The sequence below is a fragment of the Pteropus vampyrus genome, unplaced genomic scaffold (assembly GCF_000151845.1).
Source record: "Pteropus vampyrus isolate Shadow unplaced genomic scaffold, Pvam_2.0 Scaffold229, whole genome shotgun sequence".
Lineage (NCBI taxonomy): Eukaryota > Metazoa > Chordata > Mammalia > Chiroptera > Pteropodidae > Pteropus > Pteropus vampyrus.
Genome location: NW_011889010.1, coordinates 287904 through 309279, shown reverse-complemented (window position 1 = coordinate 309279; position 21376 = coordinate 287904). Strand labels below are relative to the sequence as shown.

The 21376-nt window shown below is 35.9% G+C and overlaps 1 protein-coding gene across 1 annotated transcript in view; it reads left to right on the top strand.

Moving 5' to 3' along the window:
* KIF13B (kinesin family member 13B) overlaps positions 1–21376 on the top strand; it is a 182882-nt gene that overhangs the window by 72789 nt on the left and 88717 nt on the right. The window contains 7 exon segments of the mRNA XM_023519655.1: positions 346–433; positions 2094–2228; positions 5174–5286; positions 6363–6474; positions 12456–12668; positions 14021–14131; positions 18074–18208. Of these exon segments, the coding sequence (XP_023375423.1) occupies positions 346–433; positions 2094–2228; positions 5174–5286; positions 6363–6474; positions 12456–12668; positions 14021–14131; positions 18074–18208 (907 nt within the window).

Below are 21376 nucleotides of genomic sequence, written 5' to 3'. Positions count from 1 at the left end.
ACTTTTCCTTTCTTGCACAGTTAACATTTATTGAGTTTCTGCTCTTTGTACCACATTCTGTGTAATGACAAGTAGATTGTTTGTATTTATTTGACTCTGCATTCTTCGCGGTAGTAAATAGACATCCCACAGTGTACCCTTTTGAGTGATGTGATATTTTACCACATTATGAAGTTTTTGTTACCAGTCAGGATTTTAAATTTTGGTTTAAATTCTTCTGGGATCAAGTCGGTTGGTTTAGTTATTTAGAATCTTTGTTGCATTCAGTATGTATTTTATGGAGTACAGTTTAGTCCTTTGAAAAACAAGCTATTTAAAAATTGTTTCTTTGTTTTTAATGAACAGAAGCCGCCAAACATTAAAAGTCAGAGAGCACAATGTGTTGGGACCCTATGTCGATGGACTTTCTAAACTGGCTGTCACAAGCTATAAGGTAACAACATCATTTATGTAAACTAACTAAATTCAGTACAGCAGGGCTTTTTGTTTAATTTGTGATGATTTTTTTTAATTAAGAAAAATTACAGTATCACTTAAAAAAGTCATTTTTACAAAAATGTTTACTTAAAAAGCTGTATATGGCTGTCAGGATAGTTTAATTTTGAGAGAAGGCGTACATATTTGCAAGGCATACCTATTCTGTGAGACACATTTTTTCATATTTTATGAGCTCTAAAATTATGATGTGCCTTACAATTGCCTCTAAAAATGATAAGTGGCAGCTTTTTCCCCCTTAGTATATAAAATAGTAAAGTTGCTTATGATTTAATTGAATAATGAAATAAAATATACGAGTTGAGTAGGTGGAATTCAGAGCCTGTTTCTAATTTGAGAGAATCACTCATTGGCCTTCAATTAGCTCTCTTCATTTTCATACTTCACAGTTCTGCTTTGCGTGACTCCATCAGGCTTTGCATGTTGGGGAGTTGGGGGTGGGGCGGCACTCTGTGTTGTAATGGACATCGAATTAAGAGTCAGAGACTGTTGATCTAGTGACACTTAATTCTCTTGTACAACTCCTGTATGACTCTATCTCATGAGGCCTGTTTGTCTTAATTTTTAAAATGGAAATTGGTTTTATCATCTTGACTATCTTATGAGGTAGTTTCATTCATTTCTTTGTTCATTAATCAACGTGAATGATGGTAGTTACTTCATTTAGTAAACATCTTTTGAACACCTATCATATGCCAGACGTTGTGCTGAGGGTTTAAAAAAATGAACAAAATGGTCCATTACCTCAAGATGCTTACAGATGTTAAAAAAGTATTATTAAACAACGTGTAGTTATAAGTGCAGTGATAGATGCATATTCAGGGTTTATCTGGAGGAGGGATATCTAACTTAAATGGATATGTAGGTGTCTGGGGAGAGTGGTGTCTGGGAAGGCTTCCTGGAGGAGGTCAGATGGAATAATGCATGCGAAAAGTCTTTGAAAACTCTAGAATACTTATATAAATGTTAGGTATTGTTGGTATTTTAATAATGATCTTTCGAGAGCATATTTATTCAACATTGAGAGATCAAGATATTTTTGAGAGCTCAGAGTCTGGAAATATAAAAAGACATTTTGTTTGTTTAAAATGTAAAAGGCTCAATACAGAGTTCATGCATGAGACAACAGATTAGAGACCAATGAATAAATGTAGGCTAAATAGGATAAACTTTTACATTAAGCCTCAAGATTATCAGATTTCATAGCTCTAATTTAGAAATTTTTAAAAATTAAGTTTCTTTAATTACAGAAGCAGTAGAAGTTAGCTGTTAAAGCAAATTAGATTAAATGAATAAGCATGTTGAGTCTCACAAGATGTTTGTCCATCTTGTGAGACTCAACATGTAACCTCTAAACTTTTCTCAGTCAGAGCTGCCACTCTATTCTGCACGTACATAAAATAATGTATTTTATTTGAGTTTTCATAGACAGAATTGGCTATTGTACTCTGTAGGGCTTAGTGTTCATCGAAAAAGTGTAAACACCAAATATGGTTGACCAAATAGTGAAATTTGTAGTATATTTTCGTAGTGTAGCAGAGTTTTAATACTTATTAGACATATAATGAAATGTGTGTCTGTGGCTTGTTTTCACTTAGGATATTGAGTCTTTGATGTCTGAGGGTAACAAATCTCGTACAGTTGCTGCAACCAACATGAATGAGGAGAGTAGTCGATCGCATGCGGTCTTCAAAATCACCCTCACACATACTTTGTATGATGTGAAGTCTGGGGTAGGTATTCAGATGCATGACTCTTTTTTTTAAGTGGGTCAGGATTTATCTTATTCCCTTCAGGTATTAGATGACTTAAAGCCCTAGTCAGACGTGTGCATCATTTAGGACACAGGACACGAAACAGAAGCCACTCTAGGTAAATAGAAGAAATTTAAGGAAGCGATTTGGGTGATTACAGAGTTGTTGGAATACCTGAGGAGGAGCGAGTTCTAGACTGAATCTCTAGTAATCACTCCCATAACAACACAGATCTTATGGACCAGGATGCTGTTACCTCTGATGCTACCATTTTGCCGTGAGCTCTAAGTTCCAGGCACACCCCATAGCTGTGATCCAGGACACAGGAGTTGGTGAAGCTGCCTCTTAGCACCTTGGAAGTTGGAGAGAGTATGCTATGACACTCTTGCAGAAAACCTCATCCTTCCACTATCCTGCTTGCTGGCAGAAAAACCCTAAAAGGGCAAAGGGACAGCCTCCGCTTTACTTCTGCTTTCTAAATCTTAAGCAAATGTATCTGACTGACAGAACCTAAGTCACATCCTGAACCCTGGCCTGCAAGGGAGCCTGAAAAATGTAGGATTTAGGCCTCCACCCTCTCCAGCTAAGGGAAGGTGGAACAGAAGTTATGCAAGCTCATGGTCCAAAGTCTCCCCCAAAGAGCATTTTTTTGCTTTTTGAACTATGATGGCTAATGATAAAAACTAATGTTAATACTCTAGCTGATTCCATGGAGATACTTTTGAAATATTATCTTCTGCTAAGCAACTAAGTATTACAAGGAATAAATTGCACTGGGGAAATAGTAGTATAAGATTGCTAGATTTATGTAATAATTTTTTGAATATTTGGTTTTGAAGCTTATAAGAGTAAGCAGAGCCAAAGATGTGTATGCTTCTACATACTGAAAACTTTTCTGTTGACTCATACATTTATGTTTCTTTCCAACTTTTTAAAAAATTGTTCATAGCAGCTTTATTCATAAGAAAATAACCAAAAGGTGGAAACAACCCAAATGTCTATCAATGTATAAATGAATAAACAAAATGTGGTATATACATACAATGGAATATTAAAAAAAATTTCCCCCCAGCTTTATTGAAGTATAATAGACAGTTAGTTACTCATATTTATATTGTATAACTTCAATGAGGTTTTTTTTTCAATTATAGTTGGCATACAATAATAAATTAATTTTCATTATATAGCATAGTGATTAGAGATCTATATAACTCACGAAGTGGTCACTCCACTAAATCAGGTACCCCTTTTCCCTCTTATATATTTTTTACAACATTTTGACTATTTTCCTTATGCTATACTTTATATCTCTATGACTATTTCATATTTATTCATTTGTACTTCTTAATCCCTTTTCCCTTGTTCAATGCCCCCCACAACCCTCCCTCCTGTCTAGTAGCCCTCAAAATATTCGCTGTATCTATGAGTTTGTTTTCATTTTATTGTTGTTGTTTATTTTGATTTTTAGATTCCACATGTACATGAAATCATGTGATATTTGTCTTTCTCTACCTTACTGACTTCATTCAGCACAATAGCCTCTCGGTCCACAGGCAATATCTTCTTCCATCCCTTTCCTTTTAGTCTGTGTGTGTCTTTTAATCTGAAGTGAGTCTCTCGTAGGCAGCATATGTAGGGGTCTTGTTTTCTTATTCATTCCAGCTTCCCTATCTTTTGGTTGGAGCACTTAATTTTAACTCTTTTCCATTTGACATACTTGTTGATAAAGATGTAGTTATTACCATTCTTTATTCATGATTTTGATACATGTTTTTTCTCCTTAAAGAAGTCTCTTCAACAGTTCCTGCAATACTGGCTTGGTGTTGATGAGATCCTTTAGCTTATTTTTGTCTGGGAAGCTCTTTATCTGTCCTTTGCCCGAAAATGATAGCTTTGCTGAATAAAGTATTTTCCGTTGTATGCTTCTAACTCTTAATATAAACTTTTGCATATTTTATTTTGATGCCTACCCCTAGAGAATCAATTTTCAAATACCAGAAGCTAAAATAATCACCCTGGCAAAGTGTTATATTTTGGCAAGATTTTCGTTTGCTGAAAGCATGTTTTTCTTCTTTTACCATCACAGCAAGATTAGTGCAACAACAAAAAGTTCTTTGTCTCTTATTTCCTTTTCTGCATAAAACAAAAAACATACTGAAGACTTTTAACGAAATGTACTTTTGATCTGGGAAGCTGAATGTCTTTTTGTTAGCAACATGTTTATTTATAGAAATAAATGTATATTTTAAAAGAAAGTTTTAAAAAATGATTCATTCTATAGATTTTGTCATTAGTTTCCCACATTTCTTATATAGCTGCTGAAGTATAAAATACGTTACATGTGTAATTTGATATAGAACATTGCTGATAAAGGAAAATATCTCTCTAGGTAATATCTTAACTAGAAAAATATGTAAATTTAATAACTGGAATTATGAAATAGGGGAATTTATGAATAATATGAAAAATTTTAGAAAGTATTGAGTCTTTGAGGAATTATGCTCTATAAAAGATTAATATTTTTTTACATCAGTAAGATTGCAAATAATTTTTCCTTAGAATTATTGGTAAAAATTCCTGAAATTTTAAGCATAGTTTCAAATTATATTAAAATTTATATCTTAGAAGTGATTATGTATACTTCCCTATGAAAATTTTATTGAGTTTCCTTCAAAATGTCCCGTTTTGGGAGGCACCTTTTTTCTGAGATAATTTCACTTTGGATTAGTAGAGGTGTACAATTTTGTATCTACTACTAGATTGTACAGTTTTCTTATTCTGTTTTATAGCAACACAAACTCATTTTAAAATAACATTAAATAACTCTTTAATAAAGGATTTTGATACTAAATGCATTCTGTAGAGACAGTATCACTTTTTGAATTCTTTATCTGCGTATTAGCATTTATCAATTTACTTTCTAGACATCTGGAGAGAAAGTGGGCAAACTGAGCTTGGTCGATTTAGCCGGCAGCGAGCGAGCAACAAAAACTGGAGCTGCCGGTGACAGGTTGAAGGAGGGGAGCAACATCAACAAGTACGTTTCTCAGAAGCTTACTTTTATTGCTTTATCGATTTCATAGCCAAATAGAGGACCTTCTGTGGTTCTTAAAAGAATAAGATGCTCGACTGATTAAGGCTGTAATGAATAAATAATTTAGAATTTTTTCAGATGTATATTTTTTTATGGTTTGAGCCTATTTTATGATTTGGTGAGATGTCTGATGGGGTTAAAGAGCACAGACTCGGTCAAGGCAGAGGTTTCTCAAGAGCGGCCTTATTGAGATTTGGGGCCTGGTAATTCTTTGTCTCCAGGCGTGATCCTGTGTATTGCAGGGTGCTTAGCGGCATCCTTGGCCCCTGCCCACTAGGAGGCAGTAGTATCTACCACCTCTCTCCCAGACCCCACTTGCGACAACCCAGATTACCTCTAGGCATTGCCAGCTGCTCCCTGAGGTGGACACAGGAACCTCCAGTTGAGAACCGCTGGTCAAAGCTATAGAAAAGGACAAAGATCATTGGTTTATCAGAGTCTAGCTGTTGATCTTGACATGGGTGTCCCTGAACAAACAACAACGTGGGTACTAACCACATCGGGCTTTCCCTTTACGACTCCTGTGGTGCTTATTTATTTCAAGAAGCTAGAGCTTTGCGAAGTTTCTTCCTCAGACTTTCCACAGAAAGTTTTGTTCACCAATTCATTCATATGGTTATATTTTCTACCTCAAGCTAAATTGTCAGCTCCTGTGGGCAGGAATCTTTTCTATTCTCATGGCTTCCAGAAGGATACATAGTGAGATAACGAGTCATCAGTAACCAACTGGAGATCATAGAACACCATCCAGATGCTGTGCTGTTATCTTGACTCAAAGGTCACATTTTTATTTACAAAAGTGAAAAAAATAACTGAGCTAAGCCATTTTATTGCTTATGGTAGTATTAGAGGGATATCAGCCTTTAGAGCGTACGTGTTTTTAAACAGCTGCAAAACGCTGACCGCAGTGCTGTTCTCATGCAGGTACAAAGGCATCTTGATGCTCAGTCTTTGTGCTAAGACATGATATTTGATATACTCAGTTTTTTATGATTATTACGGTTTGTTGCACCATGCAGGTCCCTCACAACCCTCGGTCTGGTTATCTCAGCCCTAGCAGACCAGAGTGCTGGCAAAAACAAGAATAAATTTGTTCCTTATCGTGATTCAGTTCTCACTTGGCTGCTCAAAGTAAGTTATTTTTTCCCTTCCTGGCATATTCTTGGTGGTTGGTAACAAGAAGAATAAAGAGTAGAATATTAATCCCTCCCAATTATCATTTCTTCCATCAGTGTTCAAATTGATAATCGTTAGGCTCTTATTTGATAATCATAATTCTAATTGATTAAGTATAGGTTTCTTCTTGATTGACCAGAACCTGGAAGCAGTGGGAGTTTTAGGCGCATCGAATTGCACAATTGCCTCTGAGATTTTGGGGAAAAGAAAATGGACCCAGTGCTAATTTGAAAGCTGAGTTAGTCATAGAAAACGAGTTCTCAGTGTCTGACAGACTCAGCTGGGCTACCCTCTTTCTCACAGACTCCTTTTGTTTGACATTTTGGACCCTGTTTTTCTGTATAACTTCAAGACTACTCATGATCATTTTAATTTGCTTTCAGCTTTTTAAAGCTGTTAAGGATACAGAGTAGATCACAATCACTTCTTGGTTGAATCGTTGTGAATGAAAGAAGTGGAAATGAGAAAGAGAAAAAAAACTGTACGAAGTGCTGCAGGGAGAACAAATGTAAGACGCTCCTTGCCCTCTGATTGCTCAGAGTCCAGTTAAGGGAGACACGATATGTACACAGAATGTTACAGCGTGAGTTAGTGATTCCGTGAGAGAGATAGTAATGACATGTAACAAGCGTTCTGGTGAAAGAAAGACTGTTCCCAGGCTTCCTCCAGTCTTCAAGTTCCCTCTATCTAGTCTTGGTGAATTGGATATTGGTCTGGGAGTTAGAGGATATAAAATCTAGTGACAGTTTAATTCCAACCTGTAACAAAATTTTTCTACTCTTTTTTTTTATTTTATTTCTTTAAAATGGAGAAGTAATTTTATGAGTCCTTTTTTTCTCATTGGTCAAGAATGTATTGAACACCTGTTACTCACTGTACTAGGGGTTGAGAATATAAAGGTGAGTTAAACACAGGTCTCCAAGTAGTATAGTAGAGGACACAACTTTGACTTGGTCCATGACATGTTTAGAGAACTGGATAAAGGGAGTAGGATTTTCTTCTAGTTCCTACACCCTCTCAAAGGGTTACTAGTATTTCACTTCACTTTCTAAAACTCTTCACAACATTTGAATATGCTTTATTAAGTACACTTTGCCACATTAGAAAATCAGGTAGATGAGTTCCTTTGGCCAAAATGCAGTAAAATTGAAATTTAAAACAAGAAGATAAATAAAATTTGATAATTAAAAGTACTTCTAATAACTCGAATTAAAGAGATATTATAAACCATTTCTCTACTAAGGAAACGATTATACTGGTCTTCTGTGTTAATAACCTTGAAATCTCATTTGTTTAATTTTCAGAAGAAATCTCAACAAGACACTTATTTCTTCCTCAAACTTTCCACAGAAACATTTCCCGATCATTCATGATTATTCCCTGGATTTAAAAAACTGAACACTCATTGTCCTGTTGTTTCAGTGTTGCTACTTTAGTCTGTTTAAATCAACAATAGGATATATCTTTTGTTAACTTACTTGACATAGTTAAGATGGCCTAAGTAATTATTCAGTGGCCATTCGTAGGCTGATGGCTAGGAGAATTTGTTTTAGGAAAATCTGGTACCATGCTAAGTGCTTCACATACATCATCTCATTTACTCCTCGGAAGGTGAATGGTGGTGTTTCTCATTTACAAATGAGGCAATGGAGGCAGAAACAAGATTGGAATCCAGGGTGGCTTCGCTGCCATCTTCTTTTGCCTAGGCTGTGCTCTTATCAAAGGTTACTTTTCATTAGAAGGAGAAGCACTTGACTTACCAAACATTGATAGACACTTGAAAATATTTGAACTTGAAGAACAAAACTAAACACTTCTTTCAAAAGCTCACTTTATCTTCCGTTTAGTAAAAATAGGTCATAATTTTACAATTACTTCTAAGTATTAATTCTTAGGCTAAAAAAATGAATATTTTCTTTGACTTTTGTCATTAAGAAAAAACACATGGCATTCTTTATCATGTTTGACTTTTGCAGCAAGATTATAAGTAGGGCAATTTTGCAAAACGTATTTCGGGGTTTAAACAGTTTTCCCAAAGGCCTCTCTGAATCCAAATATAGGCAAATCATTCTCCTTTGAAGTGGCTTTTATTTCTCTTAGTTTTTCCTACTTTAGTTCTTAGTCTAACTCTCACTGATCCTTTTTCGACTTGATATAATTCTGATTATATCAGAATTTTTCCAACATAACTTTCATTGAACTCATAAAATTGCTCATTTTTTATAAACTTTGCGATATTTTAAAAAGTTTTTTTGCTTTGTATTTGCATTATAATTATGTTGTGCTCTTGATATTTATAACATCTGAGAGTTGGAGAAACTTTGATATTCTTGGTGAGGCATCGATGTGAGCACTCTTCTCTCCGAGGGCTGAATGGTTACGCACTTGGTCAGTGGTCAGTAAGGGACCATTTTGTATTAGGATGATCTTTGCTTCTCTGTGTAACCTTCTAAATATGGGTCTCTTAACATCATCACATAACTTCTGATAATGAATGCTCCAATAATGATTCTCTCAAAATCATCTACTTTTTCTCATTCTCATTGCCATTTGCCTAATGAAGACGACTTTCATCTCTTGCCTGGATGATGGAAACCTCTCCCTCAAGCTTTCTTAGTCCATTCCATTCTTTACAGTCGGGTTGCAATAGCTTTCTGAATCAGTACTCTTCTTAAATTTTAATCTCTTCAGTAACCTTCCAGAAGCCCTTACAATAAAGTCCAAATTCATTAATAACTTGTGATTTACTAGGCCCTGGGTAATCTGTTCCCTTCCTACTTCTCATTGATCATCTTTTGCTCTTGATATTATCAGTTCTAGTTAAGTGACTTCTGGCTAAGTGACTTACTCTTAACTTTGTTTGGAACATTCTTCCTCTTCTCTTCAATTTCTCTCCTACGTTCCTCCCCATCCCCTTAACCTGGGCGATGATAATTCACGTTAAGGTCTCAAATGTCACTTTCTCTGGGAGTCTTTCCTAACCTTTCAAGACTGGGCTTTCTGCTCTTTCTCTGTTTTCCCAGACTCTATTGTATTTATCCCTACTTTAGTTCTTATTATATAGTATTTGCTCACCAGCATCGCCCCTGCCCTCTAGATGATAAACTTCATGAAGTATTGAACGAATGAATAATTTCAGCTCTGCTCTGAGCTAGCATTATGACCTCTGGTAAGTCTGTCAGTCTTTCCGGGTCTCAATTGCTCATCTGTAAAATGAAATAATTTGATTAAATGGCTTCAAAGAGTTCTTTCAGTTTTAAGAAATTCTGATTTCCAAAATTAAATTTCTTCCCTATGCCCATTTAATTGGCAGTTGCTACATTAGAAACAAAGCTCAACTGATTTGCCTAATTAAACAATTAAAAAGTAACAAGAAGCTTTATACTTTCTCCTTGAATGAATGCCAGGTCTTTTGTTGCCATTTCCTTTTCGCTAATGGCCTGAGGTCATTTTTGCATATAAGCGTATTGTTGTTGCTCATGCACAAGGGCTTTTAAAATGTCAAGTATTTTTTGTTTGCCAGGTTTCCTTTTCTCAGCACAAATTGAAGCACAATGTGCATGCTTTTCTCCTTTGGTACTTATTGTCACATATCCCCTTTTACCCAGTAGCATTTGCTGTTCCTGTGGGCTAATAGAATGCAGTGAATCTTGAAGGGCAGCGCTCAGCCACGGTGTTTGTTAGTGAACTGAATTCCAATCTGAGATGTAATTCCTCTGATCTTTATATATGACATTGGAATTTCATTAATGTGTATGGGATCCTTCTTGACATTTTTCTGGAAGTTGCCAAAGCTGGTCACCAACAATGTGAGATCAGTGTCTAGAAGTGAAGAGTGAAACAGGCTTCACAGAAATCACTTTGCTTCCTAAAGTCCAGATTATTTGTATTTCTTTCCATGCATTAACGTGTATTTTCTTCAAAGATATATTATCTTAGTTGTGTTTTCTGTGGAAAACCAAATTTTCAGTAATGGATGAATAAGCGGACATATCGTCTGTGATTATATCACTGTTGGGAATACTTATGGAACTATTTTGTTTCTGGCACTAGGACAAAATAATTTGAGACGGTGTCAGGACACTTATTCTTCAGGTCTGAACTCTGAATTGCCAGGTGTTATTTCGTTACTGTGTTATCGTGGGTGGCTATAGAAGAGCGGAAATCATGGGGTTGAAGGCAGAACACAACTGGACTAGGTTCTGGGTCTTTTTTTATCAGTAAAATAGGCTATAAAGAATCCAAAATTCGCAAAAGACTGAGGACTAAGTAAAGTCTATACACAAAGAGTGTGTAAATCACAGATTGCTCGAACAAATTTTCAATATATTGATATTGGGAAAACTTTATATCTTCAAAAGTAAGAATTTTATATTGGTTAATGCTGCCCAAAAGTAGTGTTGACTTTTGTGTGATCTAATGAATTCCTCATTAGTGGGTTGTTTGAATATTCTCTCCAATCTTCAGAATCTAAAATTCAGTGATATTCTGTTACTGACAGAGGGTACTTAATCTGTTCTTTTGGGTAATTCTTCTCACCCTAGGATGGTATATTAGTGCATTAGTAGTTATCTATTGGTATGTACTAGATTGTCCATAAATCATAACAGCTGGATGCAACAATCATTTATTATCTCTCAGTTTTTATGGGTCAGGATTGTGGGTGAGGCCTAACTGAGTAGTTCTGTCTGCCATGTCTTAGTGTGACTGCAATCAAAGTGTCATGTGGGGCCGCAGTCATTGCAAGGCTTGACCGGGGTCGCATCTGCTCACCTAACTGGTTATTGGCAGGCTTCAGAAGACCTGTTCCCAAACTCACCCCTGTGGTCCTTTCAAAGGGCCACCTCACCTCATGGCAGCAGTTATCCCCAGAATGAGAGAAAGTGCCCATGACAGAAGCTACAATCTTTTTATAATCTAATTTCAGAAGGGACATGGTATCATATCTGCTATATTCTATTCCTTAGAGGCAAATCAACAAGTCCCGCCCACACTCAAGGGACGGGGGTGATACAGGGGCAGGACTGCCAGGTGGGCATCGTTGGGCGCCGTCTTAGAGGCTGCCTGCCACAGCTGTGGTATGGTGCACTGGGTTGGGGCGGACTGGACTTGCAATCTAGTTTTGTAATTCCGAGTTATGTCTAGTTATTTTTAATATTCTTAAGCAAAAGTAGTTTTTTTGAATTTGCTAGAGCTTGTTCTAAAGTTCATTTCTTACCAGTTTTAGTATAATGAAGATGAGTTTTTTTCAGCACCCTTGTCTAGACTGTAGAAATGGTTGTGTAAAACATGAAGCCAGTTTTAGTAGTTTTTGTAGTGCTATCAGAGGGAATAATATGAAGTACCTTCAGTGTAGCTTTTGTTTTATAAGACTGGAATTGCATCTTTTTATGGTACAATTATGTTTTTAAAAAATTTACAAGGTGCTTGATAGCTTATAACAACACTTTCTGAGCCATTATTTAGGCTTCTCAGAGATTCCAAATACCTGGCTTATGGAGTAGACTGTAAGTAATCACTCTTTGATCAAATAGCAAATAATAGCACAGTCATTCAATTCCTCCAAGGGAGATTTTGTAAGCATTAGAGAAATCATCCTCTTTTATTCTGATTAGTCTGCTAACTTATATCATGTTGTGTGTTAATAGAGGACAAATTAACTTAGAATTAATTTTTATTAAACTAAAATAAATGTAGACTTCACTGTATTTCCCTGTCCTTTCTCAAAAACCAAAATTTCTTTTTTGCAGAAAAGTAGCTTGGGAGAAAAGAAAGAGCGTGGGACTGGTAATCAGCATTCCTGTATTTTAGTCCTGACTTTGTCTTTAAATATACCTTTGATCTTGGGAGTTTATCTTACCATTTCCGACTTCAGCTTTCTCATATAATGCTTTCTTCTAACTTTAAAGTGCCTCCCAATTTCTCTTCTCCTCTAGGATAGTCTTGGGGGTAACAGCAAGACAGCCATGGTAGCAACTGTGAGTCCGGCAGCTGATAACTATGACGAAACCCTTTCAACTCTGCGGTATGCAGATCGCGCCAAGAACATCGTGAACCATGCTGTGGTGAATGAGGATCCTAATGCACGAATTATCCGGGATCTCCGGGAAGAAGTGGAAAAACTCCGAGAGCAGCTAACCAAAGCAGAGGTAGAAGGCACGGCCGAGTGATGTGTTATGGGTCTAGGAAAATCTAGTAAAGCTAGAACTTGAATTTTCTGCCCCTTAGCCATGAGTGATGAGTACTTCACCCAGAATTTGTGAATTTCCTATAGGAAGAGAAATTTGAGATGGGTAATGGATAAAGGAAGACAGATTGTCAGTTGAAATTTAGAAAGTTTTTACAGGTGTTTAAGGTTTCAATAGGAGGAGAGAATAAAGGGAATTGAGAGAATGTTTCCACAGTATAGGCAGCTGACAGGCGAGAAGAGGCATAGTAGAGTAAGAGAGAGAAAGAGAGATGCTTGGAACAAAGTGTATATAATTTAATTTTAGTGTAGAAAATGGTGGAGAGTGGGTATAGACTAATCGGAAGAAGATTTTTGTTTTCTCATTTGTTCACTGGTTGAGGTCAGAATGGAAATCTTAAGGAAGTCTTTCACACCTTAATCTAGTTTTTCCGTTTTGTGAGTTGTTTGTAGAAAACATTTTATAGCAGAAATACTCATCTGTTTATTGGTACTCTATCTCCACGATAGGTATTTATATTTCATTGCTAAATATGAAACCTACACAATCTAACCTACAACCAAATGCTCCTCCTCTTGTCAAAAGAGGAATAAAATAATAGATTCAGGATCCCTGCTTTAATTAACATTTCTCCCCCCACAGTTTCTTAGCACTGTGGGACTCTTTCTGGGGCTGAGACCATAGCCTTCTTCTTTGTCATAAACCATTTGCTGGTGATTAATCAGTAAAATACATGGTCAAAACAATTATCTTGATTGTTTTTTTGCCTGTAGAGTTTTATACTATTTATACAATTATAGAAATAATTTTACAATTCATCGAAATTCTTTGAAATTTTGTTTCTGTGTTCCAGGTATTAAATTTGTACATGTTGCAAACCATCCAGTTTGCAACATGTACAAATTTAGTCCACATGTAGTTGAATAAAATACCTGAAGTCATCAATAAAGACTAGAATGAATCATGTATATGAGTCTAGGCATATGTCCTATTGGGATTTAAAAAATAACCCCTTGATAGCTTGAACTGTCTCTTTAAACGTAATTAGAGATCTTTACAATAACAGTAGGTTGGAGGAAAAGGAAAGAGTGAGTCTTCCTTTCAAACCCACCTTGGATAACTGGATGAGTTTGTGGGACCCGCTTAGTCGGGTTGCTGAGCGTTGGTGACAGTTATGTCTTAGGTAGATCAGAGACCTCAGTGAGCCGTACAGCTGAGAGGAGGCAGATTGTTACTTTTGCCCTTCTGGATTGATCTGATTCTTTTTTCAGGGCATTATACAAACATTTCATGGAATAAACATTCACTTACAGGCAATGAAATCTCCCGAGCTAAAAGACCGGCTGGAAGAATCAGAGAAGCTAATCCAGGAAATGACTGTGACCTGGGAGGAGAAATTAAGGAAAACTGAGGAGATTGCCCAGGTTTGTGCTTCCCGATTGAAGAGAGAAACTTCGTGGTGGTGTGTGCAGTGCAACTCCAATAGTATTTCTGGTTCTTTGATTTTTAGCTTCGAAGATGGCAAATCTAACACCATTAATAAGTATATAGATCCAATACTTCATATTTTACTGTACAGAGTTACTTTGAAGGATAAAGACATAATTACAATTAATTGTTCATTATCTCAGAAATAATTTTGAAGGGTCATGAAATTTTTTTTAATGAAATAACTACTTTGTAGTCTCTGGCTCTGAACATCCAATTCTGTTAAGCGCTTTAAAGACCTAAGGAACTTAGCCAAACCACAAAATTATTAGTAGTAGATATTAGGTTATGAGATTCTGACTTCCATGTCACAACTCAGTAAAAATAATGTGAAATACCTAAATTTGAGGTGACTGTCTCTCATTTTTAGAACACAATATAATTGAGTTGTGAAATCTTAGGGTGAGAACATTAGCATTTGGAGAGATTCTTTAAGTGTCCAGCTGCCTACGTAATGAAAGACTTAATGCTGTAGCTTTCCAGTTAGATGGTTTGCTCAGCTTGTTCTAGAAAGATGTGACTGGATGTGATTGGATGGCTTTGATAGTAGTTGCTTAACAGATCTTTCTTTCATTTCTGCTCATTGGCCTTAGTTTGTTCTTCCAAAGCTAAGAGAATAAGTGTCCCACTTGTATGTAACAACTAATAATAATAATAACCAATATTTATTGGATACACATGTATTGGGCCCTATGCTAAGCACGTTTAAATACAGTATTTTATTTAAGCCTTCCAATAGCCCTATGAGACTCTTATTACCCAGGTATTTGAAGTCACTTCTGCCTCTTCCTCTTCTTTTCTAAAGTTAAAAATATCTAGTGTTTTCAACTGTTCCCTGTATTAGTGAATATGTGGAACTTGCTACTTATTTTCTCATCCAGTTGATTCCATTTTTAATTGTGCTTTGCAGAACCAGTCTCTACATTAGATGTTGTAAGACAGCACTACTATTATGTAGCATAAAGTGGATGTTACATTTACATTAGTGCAGACTAGGATTTAAGTCTATTTTAAAACATTTATTATTATAGTCAGTTTCATAGTTAATAAGAGAAGAGTATACTCACATGTACCCATCATCCAGTTTCCTTAAAGATCAACATATGACCAGTCTTGTTTTATCTGTAGACCTGCACTGAGTTTTTTAAAGCCTATCCTTCACATTTCAAAGAGAATATACGAGTGTATAAACTTGCTCATTGCGTATTTCATTTCTTGTGTTTCATAAATTATAAGTCATTCTAATAGTTGTCCAATTTGGAATTAATTTGTAAGAACCTTTTGGAGCTACTCCAAAGGTAAAGCATTGACTTTGAAGGCTCTTGTTCTTGGGTGGCTTTGCTGATACAAAGCAGGGTAGGTCTAAGTCAGATTGCAGTCCTAGTGAATCTTATCTTTAGCATCTTTCCTTACCTAACTGTTCTTACCCTTTCTCTTATGTCCCTTTTGGGGACTATGCCTGATTTTATCCAGCATCTCCCTTAATGCCTTATCTTTCCCAGCCCCCATGCTTCCGTGCTGCTGAGCTCTCTTCTCCTCTCTCATTGGGAAAGACCTGGTTTGTTTACTATTACCCATCCGCTTTCCAGAATAGGCTACGTTTCCCAAAATGTATTTCTGTCAATATAGCCAGAAATGGTTAAGTCTTCTGGGGAAAAAAAAAAAGGTTCATGGTCAGATAACTTTGGAGAGTATCTAGGTGAACTAAGTTAAATGCATTTCTTTTTTGAAGGACTTTGCACTTTATTTTTGGGGTCCGTTCCAAGTCATGCAGGCTCCCCATAGGTCCTCTGTGCTCTGCGGTGTCTTCCTTTAGTAGGCCGCCCCCAGGGGTCTTCCTGGCCCTGAATTCCTATGGAAACTATCTATACCCTTTTGACCTTTAATTTATGCAATACTTTACTATTGTTCAATTTTTCGTGTATAGGTTTATTACTCAGTGACTATAAGATTCTCAAGAAAAAAGGCTGTATTTTTTTGTTTTTTAAGTGTATGCTCAGAAATATTTCCAAATAAACAAGCATAACTTGTTGACTAACACCATATCTACAATACCAAATTGTCTCTTATTTTCATCTTTTCTGTTCTCATTAAGAAATGCACACTTAAGAAATGCATATCAAAATCTTGACATAGATTAAGGGGTGGCAAATATGCCCTTAGGCATAATCCAGTCTGCCATTTTAAGTCTTTTTATGAGAATTAATAGAGTCATAATAAGAGTATAAATAGGAGAAAATATTGTGTTACAAAAGTAGTATTTACTTATAGAAAATATAGAAAGACTATTACAAAGAAAATTTAAATTAACTAGGATCTAATCATCTGAAAAAAACTGTTAATATCTTTGAGCATTTTTTTAGGTTTTTTAGTGCATAAATTGATATACTAATTTATAACCTACATTTTTCATTTAATATTAGTTTATGAGCTAGTTTACAAAAAAGACATTTTTATAGAGAAACGTTTCTTCTTATTGAAATCATTCTTTAATTATCTATCAAGGTTGCTATGTAAGAAAACCTTCTCTAAGAAAGTATTAGACAAAATATGTCAGAATTGTTTTCTTCATGTTAGGAACATGATTCTCTATTAAGGATAACCATTTCTTAGAACTGAGTGCTGAAAATCTAATGTCTAGTGCTAAAATATTTGAAACTTCTGAAAAAAACCAGTAATGTTTTTTGTTAGAAGAGAGACTTGATTCAAATACCCAGAACCAAAATATCCCCTTCTCTACTTTTGTAATAATATACTTCTAGGTGCGGTGTATTGACTGGATTGTAGTGGCCATATGAATTAGGATGATATCCTTAGATATAGCAAAATTCTGTGGCTGTAATTTAATTATACTACAAATTTATTGTGTGCCCCTCGTTAAATGACTCAGTGTGCCTTGCCTTTCCCCAAAATCAAAGGTTCTTGATGGCTGTAACTCATTACTACTTGCTCTTTATACATAGTCAGACACCCTGTTGCCCCAATCCATATACCTTAATCACAGGGCATTGGCTGTGGGATTCATATATATCCCCCTCTATGTATACATTCATATATTGTGTGGAATCAGAGACAGTAGGCACCTTCTTTAAGGTTTGTATCCTTATGAAAATAGTACTTGAAAGCATATACAAGTTTTATTTTGATAAATTTATAAGACCAACATTTTGAGTGCTCACTGTGTCTTATGCATTGTGCTAATTGCTAGGAGTACACAATAAATAGACAGGATCCATGCCCTCATAGAGAAATGGGCAAGTAAACAGTTACCAAGTGAGAGAACAAGTATGCTTCAGATAGAAAAGCCAGGTGTAAAATCTCTTAAACTAAAGAGAGCATTCTTGACACCCTCAACCATCTGGAAGATGTTCCACATAACTGAAGTACAGGCTTTAAGAGTAGGAGTGACAGATGTAAAGATAGGGAGTGAATGGGCCAGATCAAAGGGCCTTGTGGACTTTGTTTATCCTGGCTGGGGAGTCACTGAAGATATCAAGCAGGAGAATGTATTGAAAACTTGGCTTTTCACCAATATCACAGTTGAGTAAAACACTTAATTTGCTCTTATATACAGAATTAAATTCAAAAGATGAGTTCAAGATATTAGATATTTTCAAGAATGAAACTTGAGAACTCAGTAGTACACTTGGTTGCTATTTGTAATGACTTTATTTTTCCAAATAAAAATGTTTTAATTAACAAAATAAAATAACATTATATAGTTTGGAAAGAGAAAAAATGCAATAATCTATAATACCATGTCCTAAGTGAATGTATTTGAATTATAAAGTTATTCAATGATTACTCTAACATAAGAAGACCTTTTGTATCTCAACTGCTTCAGTAGCTGCAGAATTAACACTTCTTTTCATTTACAGGAACGACAGAAACAACTTGAGAGTCTTGGAATATCCCTTCAATCTTCTGGAATTAAAGTTGGGGATGATAAATGTTTCCTTGTTAATCTGAATGCTGATCCCGCTCTGAATGAACTTCTGGTTTACTATTTAAAGGTGAGATAATAGGCCTTCCTAATGTCTCCTGGCACGAAATGAAACAATGCTTCACAGCATTTTTCAGAAAACCTGGTGAACTATGTTTATTCACAAATAATGAATTAACAGATTATTTTTATTTGAATAAGCTGGAATGTAGAAAAATCTTTGGTTTCTGGAATAGTTTTCCTTTTTAGTTTTTGATTGATGTTATTCAACTTAGTAATATAAAAAATGATATTCTTACATTTCTAACAAATTAAGTAGTTTAGTAATTATTTAATAGTAGCTACTGGGAAGTTAAGTAGATAACTTTAAAGCTTAAAGAATGACTTTCAAAATTAAATGATTCATTAGTAACTAAAGCTTTTGTGATTTATATGAAGCACCCCTTTTTGTAAGTGCTTCATTAGCTTATAGGGAGTTAAGTAGGTAACTTTAAAGCTTAAAGGATATTAGAATAGGACTTAAATATTCTGCCCCTTTTGTTTGTCAGAACTATGAATTCTTTTTCTTTCTGATGTGGTGATTTCAGATTGGAACACACAAACACATACACCCAACAAGAAAAAACCTAATTCATATCTGTTCCTTAACTGAAAACTTAAACAAAGAAACTATTTAAAGACTTTTGGAGAATAGTCAGAATATTTCTGGTCATCTTGTATGGAGGTGTTGGGATTCTGTTTCAGACTGTGTGGTCAATTCTGTTTTGGCAGAATTTGAGGCAGTGTTGATTTCTTCACTGCCCAGCCTAACCCCATGATAAGAGTATATTCATGACCAAGCACATTCAAAAGGATGATCTCAGTCAAAGAACAGTTTCTGCTTCAGTAAAGTGATACCACGATGTGGGTTGGAGGAATTTGGAGACCGAGCATTTTTTATTTCTTTGCTTTCAAAATCTCAAATCAGTTTAGATGCTGGGCAGATGACGTCACATTTCTGGGTGACTTTAGACATCCCATCTGTAAAACGAGGGTACTAGATTCCAATATCTCTAACATTCTTTCTAGTTCCATGTTGTATGGTTTCTCTTTCCAGATTTCTTCTCTAAGATTTCTCTTCCAGAAATCTTTCATTTATTTGTTTTGTCTAGAACTGGCAAGGTATGGTGGCCAAACCATAGATAGAACATAGCTCGCAAGATAATTTTGCACCTAATTTGTATGCACAGCAGTCCTTTCTTTGCATGGTTCTGATATACACAAATTCCAGTGATGTTGACACTGCCGCCATTCATGAGATTCTGGATACTCAGCCAGAGGAATAGAGTGAAGGTGAATTTACGATGTAAATAATGAAAGTGGTTGTAATGATAAGAATAAAGATGTCTGAAGGGAGTGACATCAGAAAACACTCAGACAAGGAATGCTCAGATATATTTTGCAACATCGAAAGCACAAAGGATAAAATGATAGAAGCTTGGAAAGGAGTATGACAGTTTGCCAAGGCATGGGAAATATGCTCGCTCCATAGTGTAAGCTACGTGCCGAGAAGAAGGCAGCACGCACTGTTCAGACAACTCTGGATGAGCTTTTCACAAAGAAATAAAATGCGTTAGGTTTCAGTGTTTCTAATTAATACCAGTAATAAATAATTCTAGTAATACTAGTTTTACTATTTTTTAAATTTCTCTACATAGTATAATAATAGGAGAATTCTTAATGTTATTACAGGCATTTTTAAAAGTCAGAGAATAATTGCAATTTTTCCCAGTGATTATTAAGATCTCCTTGCCCAATTATTTTTAATATCCCACACTCTCGTGCAAAGTGAGGTCTGCCTGGAATTTTCCGAGGAAAACTTGGAGATTCTTTCCAACACAAGCCAAACTTCTAGAGGGAAGAGCTGCTCCCTTCACCTTAAAAACATTACGGTAGTAACATACATTTTTTTTTTTCTAAAAAGTTTTACATAAACATATTAGAAAAGGGATTGGGATGGGAGATTAGTGCCCAAATTCCAACACCCAGAGATGACCACAGTTAATATTTAATATTTTTATCTGTCCTCTGGATCTGTCCCTGTATGTATATGTATAGATTTATACTGATACATATTTTTTAACTACAGAAATGGGATTATAGTATGTATATACATACCTTGAGGATTGAATTGGATACCATAGGATAGTTCTAGATTCTAGCTCTTTGTTTCCTTGGAAACACCACTGCAATATATTTGAGCGAAGAAACCCCAGAAAAGGAGAAAATGAAAATACCAGAGGGGAATAGGCCTTTTTAATGAGGTTGATATCCTTAAAGAGATGGGAAGAATTAGAACCCAGATCATAATTAGAAGGGTCACTGGCAAAGAAGAGGAGAGAATCGTTTTCTGTTGCATCTGGAGAGAAAGCTAAGGGAAATGATGGTTCACTTATTCTTCTTTTATATTTATTTAATGCCTTCGTGTGTCAGTCCTGTGTTAAGTGATTGGATTACAGTGAGGAGCAGGTCAGGTCGTTCTCTGCTCTCATGGAGTTTCCATGCTAGCTCTGGAGATAACAGTAACCTCACGAACAGTCAGTACTATGTAAGGAATTCAAATATGAGAGTGATAGGCTGGCTATTTCTGATGGTCAGTTCAGGATACACCTCTCTGAGGATGCACCCTTAAAAGCTGAGATAGAAATGATATGAAACTGCCCGTGTCAAGATCAGAAGAACATTTCAGATAGAAATAGCCAGTGTGCTCAAAGAACAGAGATAGGAGGCCAACGGGGCCAAATCTTGCTCTAGGAGAAAGAGCGGGAGGAGCTAGCATAAGAGGTAGGTGGGGCCACGTTACAGAGGGTTTTATAAGCCTAGGTAAGAATTTGAACTTCATTAGATGGTCAAAGGGAAGCTACTAGAGGGTTTTAAATAGGGAGAATCTCATGATCAGCTATTGCGGAAGTGGAGGGGAGTGAGGAGAAACAGAAGGGGAAAAATAGTAGAAGGCTTTTGTATTCACTCAGGCAAGAGATTGGGATGTGATAGTAGAAGTGAGAAAAATGAGATGGTTTTGATATGTTTTGGAAGAAGAGTCCGTAAGGATTTCTGATTGACATGGTCCTAGGGGTAGGCTGGTACGGGGTTGAGAGGACTCGGAAGACAGCATCTGAGCTTTTAAGTGGACTCAGTGGGTGGTTGTAGTACCATTATTGTTAGGGAAGAGAATAGGTGGGCGGGGGGTGGGAGCAAA